We start from the raw sequence: 17,828 nt of genomic DNA on the forward strand, positions 1-17,828 counted from the left end.
GCCCTAGCCGACACTGATCGTTTGGACGGCCAGCAGGCGGTCCACTGCTCTTCGGCCCGTCTGGCATTTGCCATATTGCCAGACGGCCAATTCAGCCCTGGTAACTGATGATATAAGTTTTTGTTCCCACCTGTGCAAAACTAGTGTGGTACAGGAACTGCTGAAGCCTGAGATGGGTGACACAGAGATCTCCAAAGAATCAAATAGAGAAAAACGCGCTACTGAGCCTGATTCACACTGCTGCTAAGTCACCATCCCAGTGTGATGTATAGAGATACAAGCAGCAAGAAAAATAACAGGAGACAGTCTGACACATGGAATACCATAATGTAGCACATGGGAAAGTTTCGTTTAGGCCAGAGTGTCCCTTTAAATCCATTCCGTACATCTGAATGGGGTTGTTTCTGCAGCATCTGCATGGATTACTGCAAACCCTATTCAAATGAATGCGACAAATGCTAACATTTTATGTAATAAACCTACCGCATGTGAACTTATGCTTAAATATGTTGTGGGATATAACCTCACTTGTTCCTACAAAACAAAATGTAAAGGAAAACTATTTTACTAAATTAAGAACATACAATATTTTGTTAGATCAACCTTCAATTGTTTTATTACACACTTGCCGTATATTAGTAAACCCTAAGAGCAGGTACATGTAACATACATATAACTACATGCAAATTAGAAAATAGTAAAAGTCGAAAATTTTAACTTAAACATATTATGTGATGATTTACATAGCACAAAAACTTAAATAACAGGAAATGTGTCTAGGGGGTTTTCATGTGGCAGGAAGAAGGAGAATAAGGAAACTGAAACGAATAGAGATGTAAAGATTGAATGATAAAAAGAGCCATTTTGACACATAGACATACACGCAAATTTTTTACTAACTACATAGGACTAACGGAGTTGAAAACGGTCTGTTTTTCTTTTCTTTTTTTTTCTTTATTCTTAGAGCTCTACACATGAACTAAAAGTCTCTCATAAAGAAAGGACATATAAGACAAGATGTCTTCAGACAGCACGGCTGTGAAGAAGCTCTACCCTATATTTGTCCGGACAAATTCAGTAAGATTGGGACTGTCTCTTGTATTTATCATCTTTCTATCAGCCTTGAGTCATGGTGTCAAAGGCATCGATAAACCAGGTAAATATGTTTAAGAATAAAGTTAAAGTTCTATCTACAATTTCAAGTATTCGTTCATTTTAGGTGCTTCATCATAACATATAATAGTGGTTTCAATGTTTGTAGAATTTGTTACATTTTACAACCATACATAAAAAGAGTGTAGAATTTTTAACACATGGCAGATAAACTTGTCATAAAAGACTGGTGAGTGGTGATCCATCAGCTAGGACCTCCACTGATCCTGAGAACTGACCCTAAGTTAATCAAAACACAATAGAATTGTATTAGTGGAAAATATCTCTTTAATACGTCATCTGATGAAACATACCACAAGTTGTTTTTTCACGAATTTCGTATCAATCAGTGCCAAAAAAACCTGTATAAAATCAGAGGCTCACGCATTTACCGTAGGGGGCCATAGATTCCCATGGGTGCCGTATTAGAGATCTGTACAACATGGATACATAATACAGTTGTATGCACTAAGTCTCAGTCGGCTTTGGTCCAGGTAATTCTCTCCTCATCCTACCCCAGACACACAGACAAGATCGAGTTGAGTCTTACAGGATAAAGACAGACATAATGAAGTCATAAAATGTGGCTAAACAAAAGATCTCATAAAATCATTTTTATACAATTACTTTAGGTTTTTTTTCATATCTGTAATTACAGTAGTAATAATTATTATTACTATATCATTATGTAATTAGGGTCAATCCTTGTGACAGTAGCAGTATGTCATTCTTTTCAGTATAGACCATATAAAGGTAAAAGCAAAACTGAACCAGGAATGGAATTATTGTTTCCCATGTTTTACTCTTTGTATATTGCCCCTTTTCCGTTTTTGCTGTTTAAAAGTTTCAAGAAACGAATGTAGTACTAAATAATTAATATGCTGCCAGCTTTGTCCTTGGCAACATAACTGTCACTAATATTAGATTACTTAGAAAAATATCTATTGTTATTGTTAGATCACGCAAAAATAGACAACCACTAACCTGTTTTATAATTGGCCAAGAAACTGAAAGGAAAATTATTTACATATTCATATTTTTATTAACTCATTAATATTGGAATGATCTTGACACTTAATGACAATACCTTTTAGTCATTTTATACATGTGCTAGTAAGTGGCTATACATAGCATGCTTAAAAAAGGTGCTGTGAGGGGACTGAAACGTAGCTATCTTCCACATGGATGAATAAACCACTTCTTATATTTTGACATCACATATCTGGAGTGCTGCGATTTATTCGTTGTTGCATATACAGTACGCAACGATTGGTGGAGATCCCTCTGCTCCTTCGGTCTGCGCTCTTTGTGGCTCAGCGCAGACAGGTGCAATGATGTCACTGCTTGCACCTGTTTGCGACGAGCCCCTCACGGCAGGCGGTATATAGTGAGCGGTGGAGCAGGGAGCTCACTGCTCCCTGCCCCACCAATGGATTCAACTGTATCTGCGTCCTGAGGACGCAGATATAGTTGAAACCGGGACATGCCCAGCCTGCCCCTGGGCCCCCCCTGTCAATGGGCCCAGGCCACTGTCCCCCCTGCCCCTGCTATCTACGCCTCTGGTCTGCTGTGTTCTTTCAGCGTTCTTATTAGCCAAATGGCACCATTTTTTTTCTGCCGTTTTGGCTACTAGGATTATGGACATATGTCAATGTATTCCTATGGACTGCTACTGTCAGAGGACTTTTGTTATTACTATTGTTTCTCTACAAAAGGTTTATGCGTAGCACTAGCTCTAAATGTATATTGGCTGTTTAACAACACTGGTAAAAACGACAATCACAATAAAGTTATATTCTTTTGGCAAAGAAAAGTTTTTTTACATTAGAAGTAATAACAAGTTTTAAATGTTATTGCCTTGTAATATTTGGAACCATATTAATACACTTCTCACCATTCTTTATATTGCATTGCAATTGTGTAGCAAAAATCTCACCCCTTTTTTGTTAGGTGATGCCGAGCTGAATTGTACTGTAAACAAGGATAAAGTCTTAACTTGCTTTTGGAATGAGCAGAAAGACCTGAATAACAACTATACTTTATATTACTGGTAAGTGAAACCCCAAGTAAACATACATTTATTTTCTATAAGCCATTTATTTATTAAAAAAAATAAAAAAGTAGACATAAAGCTTAAAAGCTATGTAAACCTTTGAAAGGCAATTTTTTATACAGTTACAAAGAGAATTATTTGGAGAGTGAAACAATCTTCATGATTTGGGCTCTGCATGCCAACACATTGGATTTGAAATGAAACAACTGAGATGCAATTAAAGTGTAGACTTTCAGGTTTAATTCAAGGGGTTGAACAAAAATATCCTGTGAAACGTTTAGGAATTGCAACCATTTTTCTACACAGCCTCCTCATTTCAGGGGCTCAAAAGTAATTGGACATATTAACTTTACCATACATAAAATGTTGTTTTTTAATACTTTGTAGAGAATCCTTTGCAAGCAATGACTGCCTGAAGTCTGAAACCCTTTGGCATCACCAAACGCTGGGCTTCCTCCTTTGTAGTGCTTTGCCAGGCCTTTACTGCTGCTGTCTTCAGTTGTTGCTTGTTTGTGGCTCTTTCTACCTTAAGTTTTGTCTTAAGCAAGTGAAGTCCATGCTCGATCGGGTTGAGATCTGATGATTGACTTGGCCATTGCAGAATATTCCACTTCTTTGCCTTAAAAAACTCTGGGATTGCTTTCGCAGTATGTTTTGGGTCATTGTCCACCTATACTGTGAAGCGATGTCCACTCAACCTTGCTGCATTTGGTTGAATCTGAGCAGAAAGTATATCCCTGAACACTTCAGAATTCATCCGGCTGCTTCTGTCTTCAGTAACATCATCAATAAACACTGCCTTTGGCAGACATGCATGCCCATGCCATCGCACTGCCTCCACCATGTTTTACAGAGGATGTGGTGTGCTTTGGATCATGAGCCGTTCCAAGCCTTCTCCATACTTTCTTCCTCCCATCATTCTGGTACAGGTTGATCTTGGTTTCATCTGTCCAAAGAATGCTGTTCCTGAACTGGGCTGGCTTCTTTACATGTTGTTTGGCAAAGTCTAATCTGGTCTTTCTATATTTGAGGCTGATTAAGGGTTTGCACCCTCTGTGTTTGCTCTCATGAAGTCTTCTCTTTACGGTAGTCTTAGATACTAATACACCTACTTCCAGGAGAGTTATTCTTCACTTGGGTAGATGTTGTGAAGGGGTTTTTCTTCATCATGGACAAGATTCTGCGATCATCCACCACTGTTGTCTTCCGTTGACGTCCAGGCCTTTTGGAGTTCACGAGGTCACCAGTGCGCTCTTTTTTTCAAGAATGTACCAAACTGTTGATTTGGCCACTTGTGCTATCTCTCTGATGGATTTCTTAATTTTTTTCAGCTTAACGATGGTCTGTTTCACTTGCATTAAGAGCTCCTTTGACCTCATGTTGTGGGTTCACAGCAACAGCTTCCAAATGCAAATGCCACACCTGGAATCAACTCCAGACATTTTACCTGCTTATTTGATGATGGATTAACGAGGGAATAGCCCATGCAGCCCATTAAATAGCTTTTGAGATAATTGTCGAATTACCTTTGGTCCCTTGAAAAATAGGCAGCTACATATTAAAGAGCTGTAATTCCTAATTCCTTCCTCAAATTAGGATGTGAGTACCCTCAAATTAAAGTGGAGAGTCTGCACTTTAAGACCATATTGATTATATAATCTGTATAATCAATATATTTTGGTAAACAGCTAAAATGCCAAAACTTGTGTCACTGTCCAAATTATTCTGGACCTGACGGTATATATATATATATATATAAAGATGTATCAGTGTGTTTGGTGCAACTTTACAAATACCTTTTATTAAAAATGTGTTTTACTTTTATAGATACAGCTCCTCTGTATTCTCTATATAGAGCAGCTGTATCTAGCGCTATTCCCTGAATCCATCAGTCCGTCAGGACGAAAAACCACACTAAATTGTGGTGCAGTTCTTCTACCTGAATGTTCGCTGCAGAAAACTGCACGTAAAAAAAATAGTTTCATACTTACCCATAGTTATGGCGACGCGTCCCTCTGATGTCCTGCAGACTGGCCTTCTGGGATGATGTATCCTCCCATGTGACCGTTGCAGGCTGCAGCAGTCAGATGGGATGAAATGTCATCCCAGGAGGCCGGCCTGGATGGAGAATAGAAATCTAGGTAAGTATAAGCTTTTTTTTTTCTGAGTTGCAGTTTTTGCGGCTGAATTGCTGCTTTTCCGCCGCAAATATCACAACATCTGCTATTTGTTGCAGGTTTTACCTCCACATTGAATTCAATTGGGAAAACCCACAACAAAAAAGCAGCGATTACACAAATACAATTGACATGCTGCGGTTTGTTTTATAGTACGGGTCATTGCATTTGCAGCAATACCAAGTATGTGTAATTTTTAATACATATATTTTTTTTCGTATTAAATTATTTTGTAGAGGAAAAAAGTGTTTTTTTGGGGTTTTTTTTTTTACTTTGGATTTTTCAGGGCCATTAAAATGTCTTAAAGAGCATCTCTCCATTCTGGAACATGAAGGGGGTCCAGAGCGTGAGAACCCCTCTCTATGATGTCCACATGCCCTAATAGAACATATGGACAATGGTTGTGCTCTTCAGACAACCCCTTTATTAATTCATTTTATAAATCTGATTTCTAAAGCAAAAATATTTTTTTTTTAACACTTTTTAATGGCAGTCAGAACAATCATCCCAATGTATTGCCACTGTACATGAGTTCCAATGCTTTGGGTATGGATCAGTTATTTTTGATTTATTAACCCCTTTCTGCCCGATTCAGTTAATTTCAATTTAGTCCTCGCCATTTTAGGTGCCACTGCTCGCTCCTGCCCAAAATGCCATAAACTGGTTTGGGCTTTTATTTTGACAGTCCAACCCTATACTTTGCTAGTGAACTGAAGTATAATTTCATTGTCTTGAGAGCGATCATCTAATACTAAAATGTGGGCTTTGCTCATGTAGCGCTATAGCGGTGTCATACGTTAGACAATGTCCGTATATCTGGCATCATCTACACAGGAGAATTAGGGGATACAGTTTTGGGGTAAATAATATTGATTGTACCAACTAGAACAGAATATGAAAATAATGAGAAGTGTATTTTTTCCAGTTTCTGCCCATTTTCCCCTATATAAGACTTCTTAATAATAAAAAAAATAGATATAGCAGATCCAATTTGGAAAAATTAAAAAGCCTTATGTGCTCTGAAAAAAAATAAAAACAATTGGGTAGACTAAGAAAAATAAATAAAGAATGAAGATTAGAATGCAGCAATCCAAAATGTGATGTTTTGCTATGGGCAGCACGGCCCAAAACACAAATGATTTGCTGCATTGTTGTAGGACTGGTTTACGGTCTTATATACATCACTATAGGGGCATGGAGAATCTAAGTTATGAGGAAAGATTAAAAGAACTAAACCTATTTAGCCTTGAGAAAAGACGACTAAGGGGGGACATGATTAACTTATATAAATATATGAATGGCGCATACAAAAAATATGGTGAAATCCTGTTCAATGTAAAACCCCCTCAAAAAACAAGGGGGCACTCCCTCCGTCTGGAGAAAAAAAGGTTCAACCTGCAGAGGCGACAAGCCTTCTTTACTGTGAGAACTGTGAATCTATGGAATAGCCTACCGCAGGAGCTGGTCACAGCAGGGACAGTAGATGGCTTTAAAAAAGGCTTAGATAATTTCCTAGAACAAAAAAATATTAACTGCTATGTGTAGAAAACATTTTTTACTTCCCCTTTCCCATCCCTTGGTTGAACTTGATGGACATGTGTCTTTTTTCAACCGTACAAACTATGTAACTATGTAAATAGACATCTCTCCTTCATCTCTTCTTTCTTTCTTTCTTTCTTTCTTTCTTTCTTTCTTTCTTTCTTTCTTTCTTTCTTTCTTTCTTTCTTTCTTTCTTTCTTTCTTTCAACTCTCCTGCTATTAATATCTAAAAATAAAAATAAGTTGTTTCGTGTTATAAATATTTTAGGTACAGTGACCAGGAATCCACAGCTGTTCAGTGTCCACATTACGTGGTTGCCAACCATAAAATTATTGGATGTCGAATTTCAGCAGTTGAGACCTTCAGAACCTTCACTGTGAAGTTGAACCCCATTAACCAGAGACTTCCAACTCTAAGAAAGTTTGACAAGTTGCAGGACTGGGGTAATATATATATGTATACATATTTGACGTCATTTTTCATCAGTTAATAGGTCTATATAAATACAATATAACTACCTTCTTCTAATGAAACATTTCATTACTTGTTTTGTATCGTACTTTGCAGTAAAGATGGATCCTCCTTCAAATCTTCATGTAGAAAATACTAGCAGTTTGGAGTTGCTTCTAACATGGGAGCAATCATATGGCTCTTTTCAATCATACTGTATGGCTTATCAAGTGCAGTATCGGAATATGGCCAGTGACAAATGGACGGTAACAGTCTCCACATTACTTATAAAATCGTAAAAAACTCGGTTCTGTTTCCGAACATGCAATATACACAGTCGAGTCACATTATTATGACCATCTCTAACTTTTGACATCGGTAGCGCGTAGCCCATGAAGGAAGTGATGTGTCGTGGGCTGACTTGGTGGGTATAGGCTGTTAAACACATATCACTCGTTGTTGCCATGGGTAAAAGGGGCAATTTTTTGAGTTTCAAAAAGGGATAATTGTTGGCTTTCGGGCCAAGGGTGGCAGTATTTCTCAAACAGCCCAGTTTGTGAACTGTTCGCGTGCTGCTGTGGTGAAAGTGTATAGTGAGTGGACAAATGGCACAATTGGCCATAACCAACGGGGAAACTGCAGAGCACCACGTGCCATTGATGTGAGAAGTGAACATCGGCTACGAAGGTGTGCGAGAACCGAACAACATGCTACAGTGGAGCAGCTCACCGTGAAAATCAACCAGGGAGCTACCAGTTCAGCGAATCCTACTGTGTATGGGGCTCTGAAGAAGACGGATGGTCACTGCTCCTATGCTAACAAAGGTGCATCGGAAAAAAAGACTTCAATTTGCACGGCTTTATCGGAATTGGACCATGATTGGCAGAGGGTTGCCTTCTCCAATGAGTCACGTTTTCTGCTTCATCGAATGGATGGACATTGGCGTGTCAGGTGAGAAACATCAGAGAACAAATACCCCGCAACCATTGCTGGAAGAACACAAGCTGGTGGCAGCAGCGTTATGGTCTGGGGAATTTTTTCATGGCATTCTCTAGGCTCACTCATCCATGTGGAAGGCACTCTGAACCAATTTGGGTATGAATCCATCGTTGTAGATCACATCCACGCATGCTGTTTGTCATCCCTGGGGCAGATGGAATCTTCCAGCAAGGCAATGCGACATGTCCCACGGCTAGAAATGTCCGAGAGTGGTTGGAACAGCACGACCAAGTCTTCCATGTATTAACCCTCACCCCCTAATTCTCCAGACTTGAACACAATTGAAAATCTGTGGGACCACCTCGTTCATCTTGTTAGCTCTAAGGATCCTCCCCATGCACCCTCCAGGAAATGTGGCATGCACTGCAGTCAGTATGGCTCCGGATACCTGAGACAACCTACTAGCACCTTATTGAGTCACTCCCAGCCCGTCTAGCAGTTGTCTGTGCTGCACACAGCGGCTACTCTGGATATTAGCTCATAATAATGTGACTTGACTGTGTATATCTTTCTACCTGATATTTATGGATTTTTTCTGTTCTTGTTCTATTGACCTGTTTTATGTATATGTATATGGAATACAATCAAAACCCATTGGTTCTGAATGAGAGGAAAAATATGCAGAAAGGGGCCTAGGCTAACCCCTAAAAACTATCCCATAACATTATCTCACCTCCACCAAACTTTACAGTTGGCACAATGCAGTCAGGCAGGTAATGTTCTCCTCTCATACGTCAAACCCAAACTCTTCTATCAGACTGCCAGATAGGGAAGTGTGATTCTTCATTCCACAGAACACATTTCCATGGCTCCAGAGTCGCTAGGCATTGTGCTTGGTGATGTAAGACTTGCATGCAGCTGCTTGGCCATAGAAACTCATGCCATGGAGCTCCCGACACACAGTTTTTGTGCGGATGTTAATACTAGAGGAGGTTTGGAACTCTGCAGTTATTGAGTCAGCAGAGTGTTGGCGACTTTTATGCAATATTCGCCTCAGCACTCGGCGACCCTGCTCTGTAACTGTATGTGGTCTGCCACTTCATAGCTGAGTTGCTGTGGTTCCTAAACACTTCTACTTTGCAATAATACCACTCACAACTTATTGTGGAATATCTAGACGGAAAGAAATTTCACAAACTGACTTGTTTCAGCGGTGACATCCTATTACAGTAACACGCTGGGATTCATTGAGCTCTTTAAAACGACACATTCTTTCACAAATGTTATTAAAGGCAGACCGCATGGCTAGGTGCTGGATTTTATACAAATGTAAAAATAGGACTGAATTAGGGCCTGTTCATATGAACATTGCCCTTTCATTGAGGGGTTTCGTCTGAGGTTTCCGTCAGGCTAACCCCTCAACGGAAAGGCAAACGGAAACCTTAGCTTCAGTTTCTTTCATCATTGATCTCAATGGTGACGGAAACATTGTTAATGGTTTCCGTTTGTCACCGTAGTGACAGGGTTCCGTTGTTTTGACGAAATCAATAGCGCAGTACTGAACTAATTTTGAGGTTCCTGTCTAAAAAAGAAAAGTTATTGTGCTTGTCTACTTACATACATGGCATACATAAATTCTGAAGTCTGATATAGAAGCTAGAAATAACGGAACTGCGGCGCATGCAAATTTTCCAGATATAAGCTCGCCCTTACCCTGCCATATTTTAGACTGGTGTCACATCCACAACTATACCTGGTCACAGTTCTTAGAAGACAGTATCTACTGAACTAATATGTTTTGTGACCTTACCTATAGAAAAACCTCCAGTTTTGTTTTAAAGGTGAAGGATGCCTCTTCCACTTCATTCACCCTGCCAAGTTATGACCCTAGACAGACATATACATTACATGTGAGGAGCCAAATAAATATAAATTGCGGCAACTCCAAATTTTGGAGTGACTGGAGTCAAGCAGTTACCTGGGGAAGGAATATCACAGTTACTGGTAAGTGAAAGATGAGGGAATGGTAAGCTTTTCTATTAATAATATAGTACACAGGCCCCTTATACCTATCTCGTATTGCTAATTCTGCTTTGAAGTGCTGTACTGTTCTTAGATAATAACATTCCCAATGGCAAATTCCCTAAATAACAAAATCGCTGTATTTTGGGGAGCTGATTGATAAAGTGCTTAGGTCACTCTTCTTTCAAAACACTTTCAATGTACAGATGCACCTTGAAGCGGTTGTCTCACGATTAAATGTTACATTTATCCACGAGATAACACAAAACATGACAAAGGGCCTGTTCACATCAGAGTTGCCCTTCCGTTGAGAGTTTCCATCGGAGGTTTCCATCAGGTTAACCCCTCAGCGGAAAGGCAAACGGAGACCTTAGCTTCTGTTTTCCTCACCATTGATCTCAATGGTGACGGAACCGTTGTGAATGGTTTCCGTTGGTCACCTTTGTGACAGGGTTCCGTTATTTTGACGGAATCAATAGCGTAGTCGACTGCTCTATTGGTTCCGTCAAAACAACGGAACCATGTCACAACGGCGACCAACGGAAACCATTAACAATGTTTCCATCACCATTGAGATCAAAGCTTTCCGTTGAGGGGTTAACCCGACAGAAACCTCCGACGGTACCCCTCAACGGAAGGGCAACGCTGATGTGAACAGACCCATACTTTGTATTGGAATCATTAAAAAATGCTTCTGTGTCTATATATTGCTGTTACATACTTATTATGGTGACCCCTGGTGCTTTTTTTTAATTTCCTCTCAGAACATCCACCTAATGGGCTCTACTGCTAATGAGAAGAAGCCACTTCTAGTGTGCTAATTCTTATTGGTTAACGTTGGGTGCTCTGTTTTTCTGATACAGGGTTCAAAATCCTCCGCATAGTCATTGATTTAAAACAAAACATTCTGACTACCTGCAGTGGCCACTAGAGAGAGCATGGGAGCTTTCTGTGTATTATTATGCAGCCCAGTAATAAGACCGTATACAGTAAGCTTCCATGCTCGCCAGTATGTCATGTTTTAAGTCTATGTGGGAATGTAACAACGTTGCAAATGGCTCAAATGTTGCAAAATTTGGGACTTTTAGGCTACTTCTTAATGCCAGTAAATCTACGCCGGCTCCTGACTAGCGTAGATTTCATTCAGTAGCGCATGGAAAGCCCAAGATACCACAAATTTTTAAGAAAGCATTTGCCTCTTATTAAAGAGGCTCTGTCACCAGTTTAATACTTCCCCATCTCCTACCTAATCTAATAAACGCTTTGATACTGATAACTCCTGTTTTGTTTTTAAATGTTTATTATCTACAAAGTTCTGATGATTTAACCCCTTCCCGACATTTGTCATAAGTATACGTCATGGAAAGCCAGTGCTTCCTGCAAAATGTTGTATACTTACGACAAATGGATGGCACCGGCCCAGAGGCTGAGCCGGTGCCATCATCCCCCGATGTCAGCTGTATCTTACAGCTGACAACCTGCTGTAATGGCGGGGACCGAATTTAGCTTCGATCCCCGCCATTAACCTCTTAAATGCAGTGGTCAAAAGCGATTGCTGCATTTAAAGAGGCTCTGCCACCACATTATAAGTGTCCTATTTTGAAAAACGGTCATTTTTGAGCAAGTTATGAGCAATTTTAGATTTCTGCTAATTAGTTTCTTAATGCCCAACTGGGCGTTTTTTAACTTTTGAGCAAGTGGGCATTGTAAAGAGAAGTGTATGACCCTGACCAATCAGCATCATACACTTCTCTCCATTCATGTCCATTTGTACTCAGCACAGCGTGATCTCGCGAGATCACGGTGTGCTGTCACATACACCCACATTAACTTTACTGAAGTGTCTTGAGAGTGTATAGACATTGACTCAAGCCAGGACGCGATGTCTATTCACAGTCCCGACACTTCGGTAAAGTTTCTGTGGGACTTAATCACAGCACAGTGTGATCTTGCGAGATCACGCTGTGTTGTCATTCATGTAAATCCCACACAAACTTTACCGAAGTGTCGAGAGTGTGAATAGACATCGCGTACTGGCTGGAGGCAATGTCTATCAATGTCTAAAAAAAGTTTAAAAAAAAGTTGTAAAAGATGTAATAAACGTTTCAAGTAATAAAATAAAACACAATCGCCCTTTTTCCCTTATCAAGTCCTTTATTACTGAAAAAAAGAAATAAACTATACATATTTGGTATCGCCGCAACCGTAACGGCCTAATCTATAAAAATATTATGTTATTTATTCCATGCGGTGAACAACATAAAAAACCTGTAAAAAATAATGCCAGAATTTCTGTTTTTCGGTCACTTTGCCCCACAAAAATTGAAATAAAAAGTCATCAAAACTTCACATGTACACAAAAATGTTACCCATAAAAACTATAGCCTGTCTTAAAAAAAACAAGCCCTAAAAGTATTTTAATGTATTTTAATGTGCAAAATATTGTAAAACATACCTAATTTATAGCACTTTTTTATCGCCGGAATCGTACTAACCCGCAGAATAAAGTTAACATGTAATTTATAACGCATAGTGAACGCTGTATAGAAAAAACTAAAAAAACTATGCCAGAATTACTGTTTTTTGGTCACTATGCCTCCCAAAAAATAGGATAAAAAATGATCAAAAGGTTGCACGTCCCCCAAAATGGTACCAATAATAACTACAGCTCATCCTGCAAAAAAACAGCCCTCACACCACTACGTCTATCAAAAAATAAAATTAGTTAGGGCTCCAATAAGTCAGGAAATAAAAATATGTGGTTGTGCAGGCCTGAGGGGAACATTTCTTCTGTTTCAAGAGGCCATATTTACTTGGCCCTAAAATTACGGAACCAGGAAGGGGAGGACCCAAACATATCTGCTGGAAGCGAGGGTGCCCGTATTATACCAGGACAACACTTCCCAGCAAAATTCCCCAAACTGCAAAGGTGCGGAGTGTGGACCAAAAGGGGGATAAGACAGGACACCATTTACCAGTGCAACACTGGCCTGTGCAGAAAGGATTGCTTCACAGCGTAACACACATCTATGGATTATTTTATTGTTTACCCCATTATTATACCACCTGACTATGCCCCTGATGTACTCTGCCCAGCTTACATATGCCCCCACATTATAAACTGAAATACCAGTAAAACTCCAAACAAAACTGCTACCAAGCAAAATCTACGCTTCAAAAGCCAAATGGCGCTCCCTCCCCTCTGAGCCCAACAGCGTGCCCAAACAGCAGTTTACTTCCACATATATGGCACAGCCATACCCAGGAGAATCCTTTTAACAATTTTTGGGGTGTGTGTCTCCAGTGGTATAAGCTGGGCATGACATATTTGCCACTGAATTGGCATATCTTGGAAAAATTTAAATTTTTACTTTGCACCATCCGCAGTGCATTCATTTATTTACACCCCTTAATAAATACCTTGAGGGGTGTAGTTTCTGAAATGGGGTCACTTCTCATGGGTTTCTTTTTATTATTTCACATCAGAGCCTCTGCAATTGTGAACAGTGGCGTAACTACCGCCGTAGCAGCGGTAGCGACTGCGACGGGGCCCGCGGCATAAGGGGGCCCGTGTCACCCGCCGGCACGGGCCCCCACCATGGCCGCAGGCTCCGCTAGCAGCCGCTATGGCTGCTACAGCGGGACGCCACTGAACAGGTATCTCCCCGCTCTGCCATTAAACAAAAGACATATATCCCCTATCCACAGGACAGGGGATACATGTGTGATCGCTGGCAGCGATAGGGAGAACGGGGGACTGAAAGTCCCCTGAAGTTCTCCATCACAAACCTCGGACTTCCGGGGTCTGTGTCGGCAGCTCCGTAGAAATGAATGGAGCGCCGGTCTCGCTTGTGCGTATACGTGACCAGTGCTCCTTTCATTTTTATTGAGTTGCCGACACAGACGCCGGAAGTCAGAGGTTAGTCATGGAGAACTTCAGGGGACTTTCAGTCCCCCATTCTCCCTATCAATGTCAGCGATCACACATGTATCCCATATCCTGTGGATAGGGGATGCATGTTATTTGTAGGACACACTATAGGTCGCATTTTGGGGGGGGGGGCTGTATGGCGTTCCCTACAGGGTGGGCGCTGTATGGCGTTCTCTACAGGGGGGGGCGCTGTATGGCGTTCCCTGCAGGGGGGGGCGCTGTATGTCGTTCCCTGCAGGGGGGGCGCTGTATGGCGTTCCCTGCTGGGGGGGCGCTGTATGGCATTCCCTGCTGGGGGGGCGCTGTATGGCGTTCCCTACAGGGGGGGGCTGTATGGAGTTCCCTACAGGGGGGGGCGATATATGGCGTTCCCTACAGGGGGGGCTGTATGGCGTTCCCTACAGGGGAGGGCTGTATGGCGTTCCCTACAGGGGGGGCTGTATGGCGTTCCCTACAGGGGGGGCTGTATGGCGTTCCCTACAGGGGGGGGCTGTATGGCGTTCCCTACAGGGGGGGCTGTATGGCGTTCTCTACAGTGGGGGCTGTAGTGGGGGCTGTAGATAACGCCATACAGTCCCCCTGTAGATAACGCCATACAGTCCCCTGTAGATAACGCCATACAGCCCCCCTGTAGATAACGCCACACAGCCCCCCCTGTAGTTAACGCCACACAGTCCCCCCTGTAGATAACGCCATACAGTCCCCCCTGTAGATAACGCCATACAGACCCCCCTGTAGATAACGCCATACAGCCCCCCCTGTAGATAACGCCATACAGCCCCCTCTGTAGATAACGCCATACAGCCCCCCCTGTAGATAACGCCATACAGCCCCCTCTGTAGATAGCGCCATACAGCTCCCTCTGTAGATAGCGCCATACAGCCCCCCTGTAGATAACGCCACACAGCCCCCTGTAGATAACGCCACACAGCCACCCTGTAGATAACGCCACACAGCCCCCCCTGTAGGGAACGCCATACAGTCCCCTTCTGTAGATAACGCCATACAGCCCCCCCCCTGTAGATAACGCCATACAGTCCCCCTCTGTAGATAACGCCATACAGTCTACAGGGGGGGCTGTATGGCGTTATCTACAGGGGGCGCTGTATGGCGTTATCTACAGGGGGACTGTATGGCGTTATGTACAGGCCGGGCTGTAAAAAAGGCACTATCTACAAGGGGGGGGGTTGTGTGACACCCAGGGGAGGGGGGCCCCAGTCAAAAGTTTGCTATGGGGCCCAGTCTTTCCTAGTTACGCCCCTGATTGTGAACCAATACTTACGCCAAATTAGGCCTCAATTTCTCATGGTACTCTTTCACTCCTGAGCCCTGTCAAATGTCCAGGCAAAAGATTAGTGCCCCATATAGGGTAATTCTAAAACCGGGAAACACAGCATAATAATTAGAGAGCTGTCTTGTTATGGGGGCACAAGCTGGGCACCACATATTGGCATATCTATGGAAAAAAATCCATTTTCACTCTGCAACATCGAGTGCACACTAATTTCTGCAAAATACCTGCGGGGTTAACATGCTCACTACACCCCTAGGTGAATACCTTGAGGGGTGTAGTTTCCAAAATGGGGTCACTTCTGGGGGATTTCCACCATTTTGGTCCCACAGGGGCTTTGCTACATAGCTACCAGAAACCAATCCAGCAAACTCTGCACTCCAAAAGCAAAATAGTGCTCCTTCCCTTCTGGGCCCTGCCGTGTGCCCAAAAAGCAGTTTATGACCACATATAGGGCATTACCGTAGTCGGGAGAAATTGCTTTACAAATTTTGGGGTTCTTTTCCGCCTTTTATTTTTTGAGAAATCTATGAAACACCTGTGGGGTCAAAATTCTCACTGCACCCCTAGATTAATTCCTCAAGGGGTGTAGTATCCCAAATGGAGTCCCTTTTGGGTAGTTTCCACTGTACTGGTACCTTAGGGGCTTTGCAAATGCGACATGGTGTCAAGAAACCAATCCAGCAAAATCTGTACTCCAAAAGCCAAATGGCGCTCCTTCTCTTCTGATCCTTGCCGTGTGCGCAAACAGCAGTTTATGACCACATATGGGGCATTTCCGTGCTACAGAAAAGTTGCTTTACAAATGTTGGAGTTCTTTTTTTCCTTTATTTGTTGAGAAAATGAAAAATTTTTAGCTAAAGCTACGTCTCATTGAAGAAAAAGGATTGTTTTTATTTTCACTGCCCAATTCTAATAAAATCTATGAAACACCTGTGGGGTCAAAATGCTCACTACACCCCCAGATGAATTCCTCAAAGGGTGTAGTTTCCTAAATGGAGTCACTTTTTGGGCGTTTTCACTGTTTTGGTCCCTCTGGGGCTATGCAAATGCGACATGGCCTCCGCAAACCATTCCTGCTAAATTTGAGCTCCAAAAGCCAAATGGCGCTCTTTCCCTTCTAAGCACTGCCGTGTGTCCAAACAGCCGTTTATGACCGCATGTGGGGTATTGTTTTACTAGGGAGAAATTGCTTTACAAATGTTTTTGTGCTTTTTGTCCTTTAGTCCTTGTGGAAATGAGAAAAAAAATAGCTAAACCTACATTTTCTTTGAAAGAATGTCGATTTTAATTTTCACGGCCCAATTCCAATAATTTCTGCAATAAACCTGTAGGGACAAAATGCTCACTATACCCCTAGATAATTTCCTTGAGGTGTGTAGTTTCCCAAATGGGTTCATTATTTGGGGATTTCCACTGTTTTGGCACCACAAGAGCCCTTCAAACCTGACATGGTGCCTAAAATATAGTCTAATTCAGGGGTCTCAAACTCAGCCGGGTAAGTGGGCCGCAAATAGAAAAAATGGGAAGTTGACGGGCCGCATTACTTTCAAATTTGATACAATACAAAATTATTGTTAATCAATCAGTTATTTGAACTACTATAACACTATATTACTATAATAATAATACTACATTACTATAATAATAATAACGCTAAGTTTAAGATTTGAGATATTTCTCCACGTGCTTATTTCAACAATCCAGCTTTCCAGTTTAAGTGTCGCTAAATGCAGTCCAGAGGCTCAGTTAGCACACATGTCAAGATTGGGCAGCCCCTTTTTAGATAGTGCCACAGTGCCCTCGGTGGATGCTGCCGCAGTGCCCTCTGTGGATGCTGCTGCAGTGCCCTATGTGGATGCTGCCGCTGTGCCCTCTGTAGATGCTGCCACTGTGCCCTCTGTAGATGCTGCCGCTGTGCCCTCTGTAGATGCTGCCACAGTGCCCTCTGTAGATTCTGCCACAGTGCCCTCTGTAGATGCTGCCACAGTGCCCTCTGTAGATGCTGCCACAGAGTCCTCTGTAGATGCTGCCACAGTGTCCTCTGTAGATGCTGCCACAGTGCCCTCTGTAGATAATGCAACACACCCCTAGATAAGGCCACAGTGCCCTCTGTAGATAAGGCCACAGTGCCCTCTGTAGATAATGCCACAGTGCCCTCTGCAGATGATGCAACACACCCCTAGATAATGCCACAGTGTCCTCTGCAGATACTGCCTCACACCCACTTGTAGATAATGCCACAGTGCCCTCTGTAGATGCTGCCACAGTGC

General features: G+C 42.0%; 1 protein-coding gene across 1 annotated transcript in view; it reads left to right on the forward strand.

The window, feature by feature from the left end:
* Nucleotides 1–1,017: 1,017 nt before the first annotated feature.
* The window catches only part of IL2RG (interleukin 2 receptor subunit gamma), a 31,581-nt gene continuing 14,770 nt past the window's right edge, over nucleotides 1,018–17,828 (forward strand). Inside the window, exons 1-5 of the mRNA XM_075834292.1 lie at nucleotides 1,018–1,156; nucleotides 3,103–3,202; nucleotides 7,190–7,365; nucleotides 7,490–7,638; nucleotides 10,153–10,315. Coding sequence (XP_075690407.1) covers nucleotides 1,018–1,156; nucleotides 3,103–3,202; nucleotides 7,190–7,365; nucleotides 7,490–7,638; nucleotides 10,153–10,315 — 727 coding nt within the window. The remainder of the gene's footprint in view (nucleotides 1,157–3,102; nucleotides 3,203–7,189; nucleotides 7,366–7,489; nucleotides 7,639–10,152; nucleotides 10,316–17,828) is intronic.

Source organism: Rhinoderma darwinii, chromosome 8 (assembly GCF_050947455.1).
Source record: "Rhinoderma darwinii isolate aRhiDar2 chromosome 8, aRhiDar2.hap1, whole genome shotgun sequence".
Classification (NCBI taxonomy): Eukaryota; Metazoa; Chordata; class Amphibia; order Anura; family Rhinodermatidae; genus Rhinoderma; species Rhinoderma darwinii.